The sequence below is a fragment of the Vombatus ursinus genome, unplaced genomic scaffold (genome assembly GCF_900497805.2).
Source record: "Vombatus ursinus unplaced genomic scaffold, bare-nosed wombat genome assembly UNPS02006874.1, whole genome shotgun sequence".
Lineage (NCBI taxonomy): Eukaryota > Metazoa > Chordata > Mammalia > Diprotodontia > Vombatidae > Vombatus > Vombatus ursinus.
This window is the reverse complement of record NW_020946652.1, coordinates 10,651,123-10,671,330: the sequence shown is the minus strand read 5'-3', so window position 1 is coordinate 10,671,330 and position 20,208 is coordinate 10,651,123. Positions and strand designations below refer to the sequence as shown.

General features: G+C 55.9%; 1 protein-coding gene across 3 annotated transcripts in view; it reads right to left on the bottom strand.

The window, feature by feature from the left end:
- The window catches only part of DYNC1I1 (dynein cytoplasmic 1 intermediate chain 1), a 187,890-nt gene that overhangs the window by 65,398 nt on the left and 102,284 nt on the right, over positions 1–20,208 (bottom strand). For all 3 annotated transcript variants that reach the window (XM_027848896.1, XM_027848895.1, XM_027848897.1), the window contains 3 exons: positions 13,044–13,206; positions 11,933–12,032; positions 9,111–9,236 (listed from right to left, as the gene is read on the bottom strand). In XM_027848896.1, the coding sequence (XP_027704697.1) occupies positions 9,111–9,236; positions 11,933–12,032; positions 13,044–13,206 (389 nt within the window). The remainder of the gene's footprint in view (positions 1–9,110; positions 9,237–11,932; positions 12,033–13,043; positions 13,207–20,208) is intronic.

Genomic DNA, 20,208 nt, shown 5'->3' with positions numbered 1-20,208 from the left:
TACCCCACGTTGTTGTTATTCTGCAGTCGGTTCAGTCGTGCCTGACTCTGTGACCCCGTCTGGGCTTCTCTTGGCAAAGATACTGGCATAATTCGTCATTTCCTTCTCCGACCTATTTTAGAGATGAGGAAACTGAGGCAAACAGGGTGAAGTGACTTGCCTAGGGTCGCACAGCTAGTTTCTGTCTGAGGCTGGAATTGACCTCAGGAAAGAGGAGTCTTCCTGACCAGGCCTGGCGCTCTATCTACAAAACCGCCATTCTGTCCAAACAGAATTCTTTCTCCTCAGATCCTCCACTCTCTCCAGATTGTCCATTACTGTGGAAACCTTCTCCATCCTTACAGTCACCCAGGCTCCAAACTCGGCCTCATCCCTCTCATGCCAAGCCCATCCAGTGATTTCTGCCTCCATGCTTTCCCCTTCTCTCACAGCCCACCTGACTGCCATCCCCTCTCGTTGGGGCAAGCGTCTCCTGATTGGTCCCCCTTCCTCAGGGCCGGAGCCTCCTTCCGCCTCCATTTTAGGGACTTGGTCCAGCCTGGCTCTACTTCATGCCGCCCCGCCCCCGCGACCGTGCTTCTGACTGTCCCAGCTCCCTCCCCTCCCGTTAGACTGGAAGCTCTTTGAGGGCAGGGACCTTCTTTCTCTCTGCTTGTAGTTGTGACCCCAGCACTGAGCACAGAGTAAATACTTAGTACGTGTAGGCGCCTTGTCTGTCTTCTCTGCATGGAGGCTGGGCTCCCGGTTAAAAGGGGTTTCTAACTTTGGAGGGGTGGGATCTCGGAAGCGACCGGAATGGGCTCCATTAATTGTTCACGAAGCCTCTGCCCTTGAATTAAGGTACACAGGGAAGGGCACGGCCGCATAGGCGGGACCCCGGCTGACGCCATTCACACGCTCTCCTCAGAAATCGGGGCTCCAGCAGTGACCGGGGCGGGGTGCTGCTCCCGTACCCCTCCCCAGCCACAGCGGCCGGCCGTGAACGTTGGGCAGCTTCAGGAAGCTTTCGCTCCCCCTGGATGTCTGGCCGTGGGCAGATGCCACGACGGGAAGCAAACCTCTTTTTCACAGAGCCTCATGATGCCAAGCTGAGGGCAGGTCTAGGCTCTCCTGCCTTGAACTCGGCACGGCCCCTTCTTGTGCGCTGCCTACGGGGCCCCTTGTGACCCATTTCTACCGTCCCCCCTTCTCAGCTGCTGCCCCAAGGAGGCCGCCTGCCCAGGCACCTCCATCCCCGGGAACAGTACCTTCCCAAGAAACCCCAAACGCTGCCTTGTGTAAACAATCACTGAGGCTAATAGTTTCAGGAGGCAGGGAGGAGTGAGGCTTCCAGCTGCCCGCCCCTGCCTAATAGGAACCAGCCCCCGGAATACCTGTGGTTGCCTCTCAAGGCCTCCCCAGCCCACGGGCAGAGACTTGAGGGATTCTCCGTGTGAGGTCGTCTCAACCTCGGCATCCAAACGCACCCAATGCCCAGCCTCGTCCTTCCTGCGCCCCAGCTAGGAGCTCAGGCCCTCAGCGAGGCACGGCGGCGGCCCCCACTCCTGCTTGGAGGCTAGGGAGCATCGCGTGAAGGGAGACGGGAAACGGGCGGATGCCGCCTTCTCTCCGGCCAAGCCTGTGTCCACAGCAGGGCTCCTCGCCTTTGGCTCCTCCCTGCCTCCTTCCAGGCTCACACTCACAACCCCGAGGCTTTCTCGGCTCTCCTTCTCCCCAAATCTCCCCTTCCCCAAGAGGGTCAATTAGCCCTCCCCGAGGGCTCTCGTGATCTCCTCGTTCACCTGGCTGGCCCCCAGTTTGGGCCCCATCACCTGGCTCCAAGATGGCTGTAATCCCCCTCTCACTAGTCGCACTGAACATAGACCCTCCCTGCTCCGAGGAGTCCCCCCTGCCCCCGCTGCTCGCAAGCTCCCTTTTGCCTTTGCTTGACGTTCCAATTCCTTCCTTACCTGGCCCCCTTGCATCACCTGCCCTTCCAGTAAAGATGGAGTTAGAGGCAGCATGGAGAGCAGGGTCTGGAATGGGGAAGACTGAGTTCGAATCCAGTCTCAGACACTAGCTATAGTCAGTTCACTTCTGCCTCAGTTTCTCTATCTGCAAAATGGGGATAATAAGAGCATCTAACCTCCCAGACTGCTGTGAGGATCCAATGGATTGTCTTTATAAAGCTCTCATCACACAGTTGTTGCTGTTCAGTTGTTTCAGCCGCATCACTCTTTGGGACCCCATTTGGGGTTTTCTTGGCAAAGATCACATCTTGTTTCCTTCTCAGGCGCTTTCCATTTCCTGTACATGATGTTCTGTCTCCCTTTCACAGGCTGGGTCCCTCGCCTGGAGTGCCCTCCTCTCTTCTGGCCACTGGAGACCTTTCCTAGGCCGACCACTGGTCAGCGCTCCTGGCTGCCTGACCAGTGAGGATTTTCTTTGTTTACATCCTATGTGCCTTTATCTCCAAACTTGGCGGATCTCCCCAGAAGAATGACCCTCTGTGTCTTGGGGCCTGGGTCTGGTTCCCTTCTTCCCTGTATTCCCAGCACAACAGCAGGTGCCTAATGCATGCTTGTCGATTGATTAAAGGAAAGTTTTGTTCTAGGTGAGGGTCCCTAAAGATAAAGGCCAAAGAAATGGAAGAAGGCTGGCTGTGCGACGTTTTCTGCAGGCAGATCTCTCCATCTCTGAGCCTGTTTCTGCAACTCCCCAACCAGAATGCTAAGAACACCTGGACAGCACCTCCTAGAGCAGCTGCAGGGAGCTGAGTGGCCAAGTCCTAAAGCGTCACTAGCATCACTTCCTGCTGCATTCCCGAGCTGCAGATTCCCAGCTGGAAGGAGGCTTCCATGTCCTCCAGGCCCAAATCCTCTTTTTGCAGGGTTCACAGATGTCCGTGACTTGCCTGCCACGTGCAGGGAGCCACCTGAGGCGCAGAGGGATGCACAGAGAATCGTCCCCCCCCCCTTAGAGCAAGGAGCCGTGCGTTCCCCTCGTCCTGTCCTTTACTCTGTGTGCCCGTGGCATGGCCACTTCGATTCAGACTCTGGAGGAAGTAAGGGAAGGCCTTCATCGATGCAGACCCTTTCACGGAAGGGCCATGGAGGTGAATGATAGGAGGAGGGGCATGCCCCCCAACCTCGTACACTGCCCAGCCCTGACTGTCCTCAGGCAGGAGGAAGGCTGAGGCTGGAGGCAAGGTGCTGAGCTGAATCAGCTGGCAGTCCCCCCACCCCATCTGCAGGTGTGTGTGTCTCTGGGAGTATCTGGAGCCCAGAGGGGAGGCTGGGAGGACAGGCAAAGCCTTCATACTTGGCCTCTGTTGCAGGAGAGCACCGATTCTCTGTTCAGATTCTTCCGACATTTTCGTTCTGGAGAAGAGACTTGGAGAGAAGGTGGTGGTGTCTTTGGGCTAGTGAAGATTTCCTAGTGGAATTCCCTGTGGTCTGCATGCATTTCCACTGGTGATAGTGCAACAAATAGCAAAGATGTGATCCAGGAGCATAGCTGGGCCATGACTGCTTCCCCCCGCCTGTTCTTCATGGAGGTGTCAGTGGTGTGGTGCGAGACACTGGGCTGCTGTGACAGACATCTCTGGTCCCGCACTTCCCTGGAGACCTGGCTGCAAAGCCAGCTTTGCTGTCCCAAGTCAGAGCCCTTCTATCAGTCTGGCCCTCAGAAAATGTATTTGTAATTTTAACAAGCATTTATTAAGCACCTACTGTGTGCCAAGCAGTTTGCTAAGTACTTTACAAATGTGATCTCATTTGGTCTTCACAACAACCTTGCAAAGTGGGTGCTGTTATTATCCCCACTTTACAGTTGAGGAAACAGAGGCAGGCCGGGGTGAAGTGACTTGCCCGTGGTCACACAGCTGATAAGTTTCTGAGATCATATTTGAACTCTGATCTTTTTGACTACAGGCCCAGTGCTGTGCCCTGTGGTGCCCCCTGGCTACCCCTCTTGGGGGATTCTGGCTAAGCTTCGCTGTGCCCTGGACTCTAGGCTATGCTCAGGCCCACACAACAGAGCAGATAACTGCCCTCTCCCCTAGGCAAGTGGGCGGGTGGGCTGCCCAGAGAAGCCTCAGAACCTCTGCTCCCTCTCCTTCCATTTCAGCTCAGTGACCAGGCCCAGGAAGGGTGGTGGTGACGGGTCACTGACTTGTGGGCAATGAAAGGAGACACATTGCCTTTGAAATACTAGATGAGTAAGTGGGTGCTCCCTGTGGAATTCTAACTGAAACCCCCCACATCCCTTTGGGCCCTCGAAGGGTCCCTAACAGCCCTTTCAATTCTTCTCCATACATCTGCAGCCACAGGCAATTCCACTGTCATGGCTGAGGGCCCAACGGAGAAGGCAAGGGGAAGAGAGGGGGGCAGAGCTGGGGGAAGGAGGAGGCCCCAAGTTCATCACAGAGATCCTTCCAGGAAGCAGAGCCAACAGCGCGCTGGGGTCACTGAACGAGGCAGTGGTGAGCTGGGACGGAGCCCAGGCTGTGAGGCCCGACTCTCTGTCCCCTCTGCTAACCACAAGACCACAGTCCTCCCTCCCAAGACTACCACTGCTCCCACTCCCCACCCCCCCTCAGAGCCTTCGCAGAGGTCAATGAGGGCATGAGCAGCACTGAAGGGAGGCTGAATGGGCCTGGGAGACACTCAGCTCCCTTGAGGCGGTGGGGCAGAGGGCAGGGAAAGCAGCCGATGGGAGAATGGGGGCTCAGAGGACTTAGGGGCTGACCCGAGGGAAGCCAGGCTGGAGGAGACCCCCGCCCAACATACACACTCTTTGCATAAGATTGAATGTATCTCTAGAGTCATTTTGGAAAGACCCCAACAACGAGAACCGGAATCAGGGAAATAAAAACCCTGGAGCCAGGCCAGGCCCCTCAATGCAGTTTCCCCACTCACCCCAACCCATGTAATTTGGAGGTGTGTGTTCCTGCCTCTCTCCATTCCATTGAGAAGAGGAAGACCGCAGCAGGACAGGCTGAGCTGAGCAGTCTGGCGATCCCACACAGAGCTCGGCTGCCCACACAGGAGGGAGTGGCCCCATGGCCTTGGCTGGGCTGGTCAGGTTCGCTCTGAGAGCTATCAGTATTTTCCAAGCATAGACAGCCTGCAGTGAAATTAAAATAGGAAACACCAGACCAGAGCCCAGTTTAGCAAGGACAGGAGGCCTGCCCACAGAGCAGCAGGGACCTGGCCCTGTGGGCAGAGGAGCAGCCAGATGGGCCGAGAACACAGGAAGCTTTGTGCACTGACCCCAAGGTCTGTCTACCTCTGGACAGTCCTCTGAAGGGGAGCCCCTTTTAGCCCCTCCCAGGGCACCAAATGCCCGTGCCTGCCTCTTCTCCCTCCCTCCAAGTCAGTGATTCTTTCAGCCTTCTCAGTGCTAGGAATGGAAGCAAAGCCAATGGGAAATGACTCTTTTTCAGTTAGAATAGCCAGACAGGCCTGGCCTGGGCACAAGGAGGGAAGCCGTTGTGATGCCTGGAAGGAGGGGATCCTGGAGGGAGGTGAGCTGTGTCCCCTCTCCTAGGAGATCACAAAAGTACTGTTATTCCCATTCGACCAATGGAAAAAAAGTGAGTCCCTACAAGATCTGTATCCCAAAGAGATCAAAGAAAAAGGGCCTATGTGTACAAAGATAGCAGCTTTTTATGTGGTGGGCAAGAATTGGAAATTGAGGGGATGCTCATCAGTTGGGGAATGGCTGAACGAGTTGTGGTAAATGACTGTGATGGAATAATATTGTGCTATAAGAGATGACAAGCAGGATGCTTTCAGAAAAGCCTGGAAAGACTTACATGAGCTGATGCAAAGTGAAGTGAGCAGAACCAGAAGGACAGTATACACAGTAACAGCAATGCTGTAACAGTGTTCAACTGTGGAAGATTTAGCTCTTCTCAGCAATACAATGATCCAAGAGAATTCCAAAGGACCCATGATGAAAAATGCTCTTCACCTCCAGAGAGAGAGCATGTTGGTGCACTCTGAGTACAGATAGAAGTAATTTTTTTCCACTTTCTTTTTCTTTTTCTTTTTTTTTTTTGCAACATGGCTAATATAGAAATGTTTTGTATGACTTCACACATATAATAGATATCATATTGCTTGCCTTCTCAGTGAGTAGGAAGGGGCTGGAGAAAGGGAGTTCGAGGATTTGAAACTCAAAATGAAAAAAAAAAACGTAAAAAAAGGAAAAAGAAAAGAAAAGTGAGTCTTCTAGAGGGGATATGTCTATGCCCAAGCTCACACAGCTGGTGGGTAGGGAGGTGGGGGGCTAGGGCTTGGATCTGGGTCTATTTCCTTCTCAGGCAGCACCCTGACCCCTTCCCCACCCCGCCCCATGAGGGACTTCCTGATCAGCCCTAAGCTCTGAGCAATGTGATTTGAGGAAGGTCAGATCCTGGGAAGCGCTCAGAAGTCCACAGAGTGGCTTCCTGATCTGATCAGCTCTGCCCTTTCCTTCCCTTCGTGCCCCAGCTACTCCTAGAAAAGCTGGGCTTGTGTCCACTGGGCCCAATGAGTAAAACACTTGTGTGTTCAGCACCCCTGGCAAGCCGTGGGGCAGTGTCCTGGAAAAAGTCCCTGCTCCAGCAATACAAGGTCTAGCCAGATGGGCCAGATGGGCCTCGGGCTGGGAGAGGGGGCAAAGCAAGGAACATCCTCCTTTGGGTGCCCCTGATGTTGTCCTCTGCCTCAACCCAGCCCTCATTCTGCTAATCTGTAATTCTCTGCTCTCATCCCAACCCAGCTCTGGCCATACTTCCCTCCTGCCTTGTCCCCCCCCCCCCAACATGGGCCTGCCCCCTTCCTGGCTCAGGATCCTTCTCTTGGTCCTGGCCAGTGCTACCTAGCCAGGCACCCAAGCTCTGCTGGGCCCCAGGGGCAGGAAGTGGAGCCATGGGGGAAGGGATAGAGAGACTGATTTAGGCTTGAGGTCAAGAAAGACTTCCTAATGGTGGCCTAGGCAGCCCCTGGAGAGGGGGAACTCCCCTTTCTTGGAGATCTCTGAGTACAGGCTGACTGACAGGTTATTGAGAGAGACGCACAAATATTATGGGCTAGACTGGGTGTCCTCCAAAGCCTCCCTGGCCCACAGGGAAGTCCTCCCTTGTCTGGAAAGTGCCATCCTGGAGCTTACCCTCTTCCCCCACCGGCCCCTGTGCCAGCCAGACGCAGGCCACTTTGAGGCTTCAGTGACTGACTGGCTGGGGTCTCAAAGAGCTAGTGGACTAGTGCACCCTGCTTCACAGAGGAGACATGGGAGGAGCTTCAGGACCTTGGAGAGGTGCTGGTCCAGGGTCCTCCTGAGGGACCAGCCCCCAGCACAGGCCTGCCTCCCCACCCCCTGCCAGCCCTCATGACAAGAAGAGGGAGAAGCCGACATCTTTAGTTGGTGCTCCCCAGAAAGTTCTCCTAGATCCAGAGCTGGAAGGAACCCCATCTTTCCGATGAGAGAGCCAAGGCCCAGAAGTGGAGATGTGCCCAAGGGCACACGGGCAGGAAGTGTGGGAAGCAGGGTTGGAACCCAAGTCCTGTGGGCTGCCCGGGGCCCCAGTGCATCTCCCAGAGGCCGATGAGAGAGAACATCAGGACACTGAGCTGCCCTCCTTGGCACACGGCCTGCCCTGGGGGGACAGCGGCTCTTCCCAGACCGGGGATGACCACAATCTGTTCAGCCAGTCTGGTCTGCACTGACCCACACCGCCTGGGAACACAGAGGTTTGCGTGCGCCCCCCTCCTCAGCAGGAGGGGCCCTCCCCATGCCTGACTGATCCTGCTCCAAAGTCAGTCCAGAAGCTTTCCTCGCACCCCACACCCCGACTTGTTTCATGTTTCCTCCACATTCTGTGAGCCTCTGACCAGTCTGCACATCATTAGGACTCCAGGCTGACACGCACAGAAAGAGCCAAATTTGATACTCTGAACAAAATAAAATGTTCCTATTTCAAAGGGTCCCCCAAGAAAGGCTGGTTAGCATGATGCAGACCTGGGAAAATTAGAACAACATGGTCTGAGCCCCAGTCACGGCTCCATCCGATAATGAACCCAAGTGTAAACACACACTGCCTCCCATCCCGGGTGAGGCCCTGAGGTTTAAACAACACAAAACTTCAGGATCGAAGCAGGTCTACACGTCCCCCCTTCCAGGTACATTCTGACGCCCCCGTACAATCCATCTCCCACCCCCTCTGGCATCTGGCATTGGAGGCGCCAAGCCTGTGGGCCAGAGACAGCCCAGGGCATGTCCCTGCCATGATCCTGAGAAGGACTCCAGGACAGAGTTGGGGGAAGGGTCTGCACCCTCAGCAGGCAGATGGAAACATCCATGCTGGCTGTGTCTGGCTATCTGACCATTCAAACCTACTCTGGGTCAAGGGGGAAAAGGAAGGAATTCCATGGGGAGCTCAGGGAAGGGGCTGGTCACGGAAGCCCCTGAGCAAGAGGGGAAGCCCCCTCAGAGCTCCTGCTGACCACCCAAGAACACTGGAGTTGATGACAATGAAGCAACCCAGGACCACTTGAAGCAGTGGCCTTGAACACTAACCTTTTCCTCTGACCATGTCTCAGGCTGGAGAGTGAACTGTCGGCCTGTAAGCCTGGCAATGGGCACAGGATGGGATGCAGGAGTGGCTGGCCACCTGGGTGAGTCAGCTTGCGCTGTGATCAGTCAGAGGAAGCAGGCCACTGCTGCTTTTTCATGAGTGAAATGTCTTAGAAACAGATTCTTGGGGCAGCTAGGTGGTGCAGTGGATAGAGCACTGGCCCTGGAGTCAGTTAAAATGCGGCCCCAGACACATGATATTCACTGGCTGTATGACCCTGGGCAAGTCACTTAACCCCAATTGTCTCACCAAAAACAAACAAACAAAAAGAAACAGATCCTGGTAAACAGACCAAAAAAATGACCTGCATTCCTCAGGCAGGGGAGGCGGGGGAGGAGAGAAGAGGGGCAAGGAAGGACAGGTAGGCTTCCCTAGACACAGTCACCACCTGGAGCTGTGCTCACCCTACCCACGACTTTGCTGTTCACCCCCCTTCCCCCAGTGCAGCCCTGGCTGGGGCTAGTCTGGTGGGCAGAGCCCTGAGATGCTCTGAGACCCTGCCTCCTACCTGGCAGTGGAAGACGTATTCAGGTGTGGTCTTTTTGAATTTCATGTTCCAGACCAAGGCCACTCCATCAGGCTCGTGGGGCGCGTCCTCATTGCTGTTGTAAGATGCCACCATCAGCTCTGGGTACTGGATAGGAGAGACCACACCCGAACAATTAGCCAGGGAGGCCCAGAATCCTCCAACATCCCGTAAGCACAGGACTCAGGCGGTCAGACGCAGGGTGGAGCCGCTCCTCTGAGCCTCAGTTCTAGCCAGGGGCAGCAGGCATATGGGGGCTGTGGGCCGCACTCACGCCTCTGGGCCGAAGGCAGGACTCGCTGCGAAAGACGAGGCCAGCTGTGTCCCACCCCCCCATAACCCTTCAAAAGTCCTCTGGTCTGGGCACAAGCCACCATCGGGCAGAGATATCTGCTCCACGGCTCTGGCCATCCCCTCACCTGGCAAAGAAGAGGATAAGGGCAATAATTGGGTTAACGATGCTGGCCCCAGCCCAGCAATTACTCTCTACCTGCCAGCGTGCTCCCATCTCTCCCCATCACCTCCAGGATCAAACACAAATGAACCCTTTCTACCTCTCCTGTCTGACAAGCCGTCCCCACTCCCGCCCCACAGACCCTGCGATCCAGGGACACTGACGTCCTTCCTGTTCCTCACCCACAGCACTCCTCTCAGCTTTGGGAATTTGCCCCGGCTTCTCCCTATGCCTGGCTCTACAAATGTCAGTCAGGCAATATACATTTATTAAGCACCTACTGTGTGCCAGGCTCTGTGCTACATGTAAAAACAGTCCCCGCTCTCAAGGAGCTCGCTGTCTGTTGGGAGGAGAAGGCAAGCAAATCAGGCACACAGAAGCTATGGAAAGGATAATTTGGAAATCATCAACCGAGGAAAAGCACTGGAATAAGGAGGGACTGGGAAAGGCTCCCTGCAGAAGATGGGACTTGAAAAAGCCAGGAGGTGCAGAGGGAGAACATTCCAGGCACGGGGTACAGCCAGTGCAAATGCCTGGAACTGAGAGATGGAGGGTTGTTCATGCAGTGGCCAAGAGGCCAGCGTCCACTGTTGGGGAGTGACAAGGCTGGAAAGGCAAGACAAGGCTAGATTACGAAGGGTGAATGCCAAATAGAGTATTCTGTATTTGATCCCGAGGGCGATAGGGAGCCACAGCAGATTCTGGAGTGGGGGGGACGATAGCTATTACTGCATGAATAAGGATCTGTGAGGTCATGTGTGCAGGCAGGAGGTCTCCCTACCAAGGTCAATCACAGCCTGTCTGTATGACGTAGTAGGTAAGTCCTAAGGGCAGACTAGAACCCAGCAGGTGTGGCCCCAGAGGTGCCTGTGCCCATAGGCCTGTGCTCAGCCTGCTAACACAGCACACCTCTCTTTTTTTTTCAGTGAGACAATTGGGGTTAAGCAACATGCCCAGAGTCACACAGCTAGTGAGCGTTGTGTGTCTGAGGCTGGATTTGAACTCAGGTCCTCCTGACTCCAGGGCCAGTGCTCTATCCACTGCACCACCTAGCTGCCCCCAGCACACCTCTCCTAACAGCCAAGCTGGTCCTTAGACCTCAGTAAGTTCATTTTGGAGCCCAGGGCCCAGCTCTGCTGGCAGTCTCCGCCATGGCTGGCTGAGGCATCGAAAGCAAACCGCAGGAGAGGGGAAAAGCCTGTTGTGGATGTCATGGATGTTCGAAGACCTCACTGAAACCCACAGCCGGAGAGAGGCAGACACAGTTTGCGTAGCGGAGGCAGAATGAGAGCGAGGCGGTCACCCAGCTCCAGAGGGGCCAGGCTGAGACCCAGGCCTTCCCACTAGGGTCCCCTCACTTCCTTTTCAAAATTCTCCCCCAAAGTTGGGTTAAAAACCTTTGCTTTAAGCCACAACTCCCAGCAAAACAAAGGATACCCTGAGCCTCCAGAGGCCCAGAACTGAACTCACTTCCCTCCAGGAAGGGTCTGAAGGGGGATCAGGGACCTGGTCTAGCCCCTAACTCAGGGATAACCCTACGTGGTTCAACAAATGCAAAGGAAGCACCCCGAGTGCCCAGGCTCTATGCTGGATCCCAGAGAGACAAAGGCAGTGAGCAAAGTCCTCGGAGGGCTTCACCTTCTGCTGGGGAAGGACAGGTGCACACAGGTCAGCACACACAAGGCATGTGCAGAATGATGTGTGTTCAGGAACACACACACACACTCATGGATGCACATGCGCAGGGGTGCACGCACATGCACACACACACACACACCTGTGCACATGTATATATATATATACGCATACATACACACATGCACACATGTACATATGTGCACACGCATACGCGCACACACACACACTCAGGACATCCTTAAGGTCTGCAGGCAGCAGGCACAGGTCCCCACTCAGGTACAAGTTTTGGTGTCCTCTCCTTTCTAGGACATTTTCTTTCCCATCTTGAACTGCCTCCTGGCAGGCTGGCACCCTCCTGGACTCCTGGGCACCTCTCCCATCCTCGCCCAAAGCCCAGGACAAGAGGTAGGTCAGGCAGGCAGCTGCCCAGGGTGCCCCATTCATAGGTAAATGAGGGACACTTCTCAATATGACTTTTTACATGTGTCCACTAAAATATGCCAGAAAAGTAGGCTCTCTGCAGCATGTGGAGATTTATCTGGAATAATGACTATGGAACCATAAAAGCACCAAGGTCTCTGGGGACACTGTCCTCAGTCCAGGTGTGGGGCACAGAACTGCCTCACCAAAGTGTGGCCTTGGAGTTGGGGGAACCCCAGACACTGCTCTTCAGCACCCACCCAGTCAGACCCTGCCCAGCAATTATTCTTACCTGGAGAGACCAGTCCATACAGGTGACCACCCGGTGCTTTGACCAATGCTCATCATAGAACTGGCGATTGAAGGAAAGGTTTGCCCCAGCTTGGACATCCCTGTGGTGGAGAAGATCAGAAGGGTCATCACTGAGCTGTTGCTCAGCTTGGCACTGCCAGCCCCATAACCTGTAAACTTGTGTGGCACCCCTGGCATGGTGTACCCAGTGCCACACGCCAGGGATGGCACCACACTCCCAGCACCATATACCTGGCACAGCATTGAGTGCCTAGACAGAAGAACCCTATGGTTGTCCAGGCAGCAACAGCCAGCAGGGAAAGTGGTCGGCCAATGCAAATTGGCCAAGAACCAAGCCTGGGCCTCTGCCCCGGGCCTTTAGAGGAGATGCTAAGGAGCAGCTGTTCCCAAGGAGGTGGGAGCAAAGACCCGATGTTCCAGGGGGCAAAGGTCACTTAGGCCACTTTCTCCCTTGACAGCTAGAGAAACTGAGGCTCTAAGAGGTTCAGAGACTTGCCCCCGGGGCATGGCGAGAGGAGGGAGCCCTCCCAACTCCGCTGTCAGGCCCCTGGAGGCCTCTGGGGAGCCACACTGGCTGTTCTCTTTGGGATCTGACCTCAAGACCACTTCTCAGGGTAATTTATGTCTTGCCTCTGGCTCTGTGGTGGCCTTTCCTCTCCCTAGCAGGCGCTTCCCACCGGCTCATCAGTTATTATTGTTAGTCTGCACCTGGGGGGCCTCAGTGAAAGGAAAACCCAGTGTGGAAATGCTCTCCCCAGCTGCAGATGAGCGCGCATCTCCACCTTCACGTCTTGGAGAGTCGTGTGGGCCCTAGGTTTTCAGGGGCTTGCCTATAACTACCCAACTAGTCCAGGCCGGGTTGGGGCGAGCCCCAGCCTGTCTTCCTAAGCTTTGTCCCAGGGGCCACAAAGGTCAGGAATAGCTCCCTCAGTGCCCTTTTGGGGAGCCCCAGGAGGAAGACAGACACACCCGCCCATCAGCTCAAAAGCATTCCCCAGCAGCCCGGGCGGCCCTACGTCTGGCCTTCCCGTGGTGGCTGCCCTGTGCTCTGGGAGCTCTGGGAAACCAGCCCTGGGGCGGCCGCCACTGACCCGTCCTTCTCCTCCAGCTCCCGGCCGCTGTAGTCGAAGAAGATGTCGGAGTCCTCGGCCAAGGCGCGCTCGATGACCCGAATGGTCCGGTCGAAGAAGATGAGGAACTCCTCCGAGTGGAGGATCTGCTGTTTTTCTTCCTCCGTCAGCTCCCTGGGAGGGGCTGGGGAGCACAGAAGGGACAGAGAGAGGGGTGAGAAAGAGGTGCCGGTGCTGGACCCCGGTGTTGACCGGCACACTCAGCCAAGGCAGCGCGCATAGGCTGGGGACACCGTGGCTAGACGGCTCCACGGGGGCCGGGCCTCTGACCGCTTCCCACCTGCTCACAGACCAGAGCTCTCAGTGCGAGGACCCTGAAGAGAAAAAGTCTGTAGGGCTTAGTGGGGCTGTAGGTCACAGGGGGCAGCCAGAGGCGCCATAGTGCACAGAGTACTGGGCATGGAGTCAGGAAGACATCTTCCTGAGTTCAAATCTGACCGCAGACACTTCCTAGCTGGGTGACCCTGGGCAACCCTATTTGCCTGAGTTTCCTCATCTGTAAGATGAGCTGGAGAAGGAAATGGCCAGCCACTCCAGTATCTTTGCCAAGAAAACCCCAGATGGGGTCACGGAGAGTCAGACACAGCAACAGTGAATAATCCTCTAACTTTGAAAATGCAGAACAAAGTGTGGCCTTCACGTCTTTCCCCAGCAAGAAGAAAGCATCTTATTGTCCTCATGGTACAATCACAAGAGGGTCCTTGGATGACGCAGTCACAGAGCTAATGTTCTGGGAAACTCTCTGCTCACTGGCTTCACGAGGCATCAGAAAAAGAGATACTCCCAAAGGGGGGCCACCAACATGGATGGATTTCTGCCCAAAATCCACATGGAATAGGGATTGCCCAGCGATGGCAAGGCCCCCCAGATGCTGCCATGTGCATGTGACGTTGGGCTGCGGCATCACTAGGGAAGCCTTCAGGTCAGGGGCGTAGGAGACACTTCTCCTAGGTCTGAGAAGGAAGTGGGGCGGGCATGTAGAAGCACCCCGGGCCTGGGAGAGAGTAGGCAAGCCATGAGGAGAAGGTGCAGATGTGGGGGCTCCACCCTAGGAGAGGGAGGCCCCCTCCAAGGCATCCAAAGACTCCAAGGCTCAGGCCATCCCAAGAAGCCCCCGGGAAGCGCTCCTCTTCCTCTTCTTCTCTTTTGACTTCGCAGGCTTCCGTGGCCGGGCGGGGTGCAGCCGTGACCCCCGCGCTCCAGTGCCTCTTCCCTCCTGGAGGCACTTTCCGTTTCCTTTGGCAGTGCGCCCTGCCGAAGATGTCTGCTGGGCAGCTGAATGGGGGCCTTCTCATCGCACTCCAGCGTGCTCAGGGTCAGACTGGCTGTCTGCGCTTTGTGCTGGCCAAGTCCTGACAACTCCCCCCTCCCCTCATCCCATCGAACCACACTGGACCAGCACGGATCCAGTTCCCATCGCGTTGCCCAGATCTGGAAGCCACTAGGCCCGGGCCTTTGATCTCTCCTTTCTGAGGTGGGGCGGGGCGCCTCAGAGCTTCCCTCAGCATAAGCCAGAGTAGGGAGTAGAGGGAAGGGTGGGGAGGGGACGTCTCCTGGAGGGCCCTTCGGGCGGCAAGGCTTTCTGAAGGCCTGCCTAGTGCCCGTCATTGTGCTAAGTGCTGGGGAGACAAAGAGAGGCAGAAACGGCCGTGCCCTAAAAGATCCCACAGTCTGATGGGGGAGACCGCGCATCCGGGCCCTCTGGAGACCACCTTGCAGGGAAGGCACTGGCATGGAGGGGGCAACAAGTGGCTGCCCGCAGGAGCAGGATGTCGGTGGAGGCCTGAATGATGGTGAGATCCGCAGGGATAGCATTCCCAGCATCGACGGTCAGGGACAGCGCCCAGGATTCCAGAGATGGGATGTTTTGGTCAAGGATTGTCACTGGGTCGCAGACTACATGGGAGGTGGTGGCTGGGGACGAGGCTTTAAAATCTGACAGAAGTTTTCATGGTTGATGCTGGGGGCCATAGGGAGCCTTTGGAGTATACCGAGGAGGGGGTGCCGAGGCCGGACCTGGGCTTCAGGGAGGTCAAGCTGGGGGCTGAAAGGAGGATGGGTGAGGCAAGCAGACTGCCCAGCAGCTTGGCAGCGGTCCAGGGCCCCACCAGGCAGGGGCAGGCTCAGAGGAGAGGTGTTGCCAGCCCGGCTGTGGGGGTGAGCGAGCCGGGAGCTGAGGATGGAGCTACCTGCTGGGTCCGACGGGTGCCTGCTCCTCTGGGCAGAGTACCTGCTCATCTGTGGCGATGGAGCGCCTGGGGACGGGGAAGCAGGTATTCCCTCGGGATCGTTCCGGGGAGCAGGGCTGACTTCTCGCCCCTTCCTCTTCTCGCTCCCACGTCCCCACCCACCTGCCCCAACACTCCAGGTAATCTCTGGCCACACCTGGAAGACCCTTCCCTGCCATGAAACAAGCCTCCTGCCTTCGGGACCAAAGATGCACAGCTAGGCGGCACTGGGTCTGAATGCTGGAACTGGAATTGGGCAGACCCAAGCTCATCCTGCCTCAGATACTTGGTAGCTTGCCTGACCCACATCGGGTGACTGGAGCTCAGAGCCTCAGTCTTCCTGTCTGTGAAAGGGGGCCAACAACAGTATTTATTTTACCTCCCTGAGCTGTTGTGGGGCTCTAGTGAGATGATACGTGTAAAGTACTTTGCACACCTGCACACCTGTTCAGCTGTGTCTGACTCTTTAGGACTCAACTTGGGATTTTCTTGGCGGAGATACTGGGGCAGTTTTCCTTCTCCACCTCATTTTACAGATGAGGAAACTGAGGCCAAGAGCACAAAGTGACTTGGCCAGGGTCACACAAGCTAGTAAATGTCTGAGGCTGAATTTGAACTCAGGTCTTCCTGACTCCAGGCCCGGTGCTCTATCCACTGCACCACCCTTAGGTGGAGGAGAAGATGAGGAAGAACACAGCTTGGTACAGCTGGGCATGGAATCCCGGCCTTCTTTTCCAGACCTAGCTCTCTTTTCTACAGCATCTGTCTGCAGGGGCTCCAGAGTGCTCTGGTCCTACGCCCTCGGTGTCTGGGAACACTCATGAGCTTCTGCATCCCAGGAGGAGGAGGATGGATTCTCTAGCGGGCCTGGAGCTGGCAGCCCCTGCCTGATGGCCGGAGTTGGGGGTGGGGGTAGGGACCTGGTTTCCTTATTCCATGGAGATGCCGGCAGGTGGCAGAGGGGACGGGGTGCTGCCAATGCTCGGCTCCGCCATCAGGCACTCTGGGCAGACACACGCGTGGTGACCACACATCCACGGGGCACGGTGGCCACACACAGTGAGCGGGGCCGGAGGAGGCGGTCGGGTGGAGGGGACTCTGTTGGCTTCTGGGGCTGCTCTGCCCCCAGCTCCGGGCCTGGCGGCTGCCCGGGGGCAGAGCCCAGCGGTCTTTTTGCACTGTCCTTCCCATGGAGAGCTGCGGCTGTTTATCAGGGACCCTTCCCTGTAGGCCCATTACCTCGAATCAAAAGGAGGTTCTGGGTAATTTCCTGTAATTTTGCTCCTGCCTGGCCGCTTACTGTCACTTTGATCTTAGCTTTCAAGAGACACATGCCTCCTTCTCCCTCCAAGAGAAATAGAAATCGCTGATCAAAGTCGGGGCGCAGGGGCCAAGTTCATCTCGGGAAGGCGGGAGCCTCTTCAGAGCCCGAGCTGAAGATGCCGTGCTTGACTCAGAATTAGGCTGATTGGAAGAGAAACAAAGGCCGCCTTTCTGCTGACGCTTTGATGTCTGAGGGGATCCAGGGGTCTGAGTGGGCCACTCTGCTCTCTCCAGATGGTCTGGCTTTTTAAAGTCAGGAGCAACAATCAGCTTGGAGATGTTCTCTCTCTTTCTCTCTCTCTCTCTCTCAAATAGACAAGTGATGTCGTGACATAAGGGAGATATCTTTTTTTTTTTTTAGTTTTTAGGCAATTGGGGTTAAGTGACTTGCCCAGGGTCACACAGCTAGTGGTCAAGTGTTGGTCTGAGGCTGGATTTGAACTCAGGTCCTCCTGACTTCAGGGCCGGTGCTCTATCCACTGCGCCACCTGGCTGCCCCTATAAGGGAGATGTCTAAGCCCCACAGCCACTCCCCCCCCCCCAGCTTTGGGATGGATAGCACAGAAGGCCAGGGCAGTAGAGCAAAGAGCCTTGACGACTCACCGAGGCCCAGCACTGCCCCAATCCCAGGTGTGCTGAGCCAGTCCTCACCAGAATCTGCAGAGGTCTTTTGCTGCAGTCTGGAGCGTGAACCCACCATGTGCCCCAGCCCCACCTCCCCCCATCCACCCTGGGCACTTTCTTGTTTTCACTTATCCTGAAATGGCTTCCATGGAACAGTTTGGACGGGAGAGAGGAGGCGCTTTTCACACCTGATTCTTGTCCCTAGTGGAGTCAGCTGCCATTTTCATTGGCAGCCCTCAAGGGCGGCACTGCTGAGTCCACTAACTATTAACCCTTCCATCTGGCCCTAAAGCGAGCTTTGTTTGAAAAGGGTCCTTCGTGAAAAGCCCAGCCAGAGTGGATGGCTCCCACGTGGCAGGATGGCAGCTCCAGTTTTCAAATGAATAGACTTTAACCTCCCAGCTCCACTTGGCCGGCACAAGTGGGACCAGAGCACTCTCGCTGTTCCTCCGGGTTTTCGGCCGAACCCTCCAGCCTGGGTCTGAAGGGTGAGAACAACATAGACTTGGGGCTGACACAGACAGAAACTCAATTGTGTGCCCAGCTCAGCGTGTCTTGTGAAAGCTGGGACTCTCCTCTCTGCTTCTGCTCTGGGAGTGCCACTGAAGCTGCCAGAGAGAAAGTGAGACAGAGACAGAGAAGAGACACAGAGATGGAGGGAGGAGGAGACAGAGAGAGAAACAGAGAGACAAAAGGAGGGAGAGATAGAGACAGAGAGACAGAGGAAGAGAGAGGGAGAGAGACACAGAGACAGGAGAGAGAAACAGAAAGAGAAGAGACAGAGAGTGAGAGACAGAGATAAACAAAGAGAGAGACAAAAAGGGAGAGACAAAGAGGGAGAGTGAGAGATAGGAGACAGAGAGAGATAAAGAAGAGAGGGAGACAGAGAGAGACAGAGACAGAGAGACAGAGACAGAGAGACAGAGACAGAGAGGAGAGAAAGATAAAGAGGAGGGTGGAGAGACAGAGACAGAGAGACAGCGGGAGACAGGGAGAGAGATAGAGAGAGAAACAGAAAGAGAAGAGAGAAAGTCAGAGACAGAGAGATAAAGAGAGACAAATAGGGAGAGACAAAGAGGGAGAGAGAAAGGAGAGATAAAGAGGAAAGGGGGAGAGAGAGAGAGAGATAGAGACAGACAGAGAGGACAGAAAGATAAAGAGGAGGGGGGAGAGACAGCAGAGAGCAGAGGGAGAGAGAGACAGAGCCAGAAACAGAGAGACAGAGAGATGGGACCTCAGCGCTCAGGGTTCCTTCTATAAAAATGTTCAAATGTCCAACCTATTTACCAGTGGCTTCCCCAGGGACAAGGGGCATTGTGATAGTTCTTAAAGCCTGGTTTTAGCGAGGAAAAAACAACAAAGCAAGGACCCGTCTTTAGGAAGGCATTGATTCCGAAATAGACCTTTCTTTTGACTGTATAAAGTTTGATCTCAGATCGCTGAAAAAGACTCCATCACCATTCAGACCTCAGAAAGAAACTCTGCTCCATGAGCAATGCCAGGTTGCCTTTAAGGCTGCTTTCCTCCCTCGTGCCCCGGCCCCAGGCCACCCTCAGGGCTCTTTCCTGGAACCGGACAGAGGAGCTCCAGGCTGGGAACAAAACAGGCTTTCCTTGGGAGGTTGGAGGCAGCCCCTGGAAGCCCCCGACAATTCCTGGCATTTTTACCCCAGTTCTAATGTACCTGCCCTTTTCTTTCTCAAGAAAACCAAACCAGGCTGAAAACGTGTGATCTCCCGGAAGGGCCGGCCTCCTTGGTGTTGGGGACTGTTATCAGGAGCCCCAAGGCCCCGGGCCAGAGAACATGATGTCCTTCCTTCCATCTTTTTTCCTTCTTCACTCAAGTCCAAACAAGGCCAGAGTGGTTCTTAACAACACGTTCCCTGGTCTGCGAGCCCCACGTCAAGTTTCAGCCCAAAGCGAGCTTTTATGGCTGAGTAATAGAGGCCGTCACAGCAGGCTGGCCCGGGAGGGCGCTCCCACCGACCGCACGGCCGCCGTGGCGCCACGGCTCCCGCCGCTGCCCTGGATGCTGGAAGGCCCAGCCACACGCCAACATAAACAGGCTTTTAACCCGTTGTGTGCTGTCTGCACAAAAGCCATTAGTGGAGGGGGAGGCGCGGGGGGCCCTAATCAGTTCCATGAACCCCGAGGAGCGGGGCCTCGGCTGACAGCGGCCTCTCTGCCCAGGGCCACAGCCCAGGAGACGGCGGACACGCCAGGGCGCCTCAGCCCCACGTGTTGCCCTCCCCTCCTCCATCCCGCGCCGCCTGGGCTCGACGGAGGTCAAGGCATCGGGTGATTGTGTCCAGATGTGCCCGCCAGGACTCAGCCCCTCTCTGTCCCTTCCGCTCGTGCCCCTGCTACGACCCCCTGCGCTCAAGGCTCCTGCTCCCCCCCTCGTTGGCATACTGCGGTGGCACAGTCTTGAGACTTCTGAGGCTGTTCCGTCCGTGTCCCCTCTGGCCCTTGTGGGCGGTGCTGCCGCCAGGATGGACGCCCTCCCTAAGGGGACACTTGTGTCGTGACCGCACCGTGCCCAGCAGAATGGGCTGAGAGGTCAGGATCTTCCAGGCAGGTCCTGGGGTGTCTGGGGGGAGAACGGGATTCATGTTCCCCTTTCATTGATATGGAAACTGAGTCATAGGGAGATAGGACGGCACAGCCACACCATCTGTAGCAGCACCTCCCTCTATGACACCGCCTCTGTCACGGCAGGAGGACAACCTCGGCCGGATGGTGAGAGCGGGGTCCTGACTGCTCACAAGCCTGCGGGAAGGCTTCGGGACAGCTGTGACGTGAGCTCTCCCACCTGGTCCTCTTGTGACTTGGGTGCATGGACCCCGCCGTGGCTATCCAGGCAGCTGGCCCTTCTGGGGACAGGGGTATTTGTGAGTCACAAGTGTGGTCGGGTCTCTGGCCCTGTTCCTGACTCCTCCTCCTCCTCCTCCT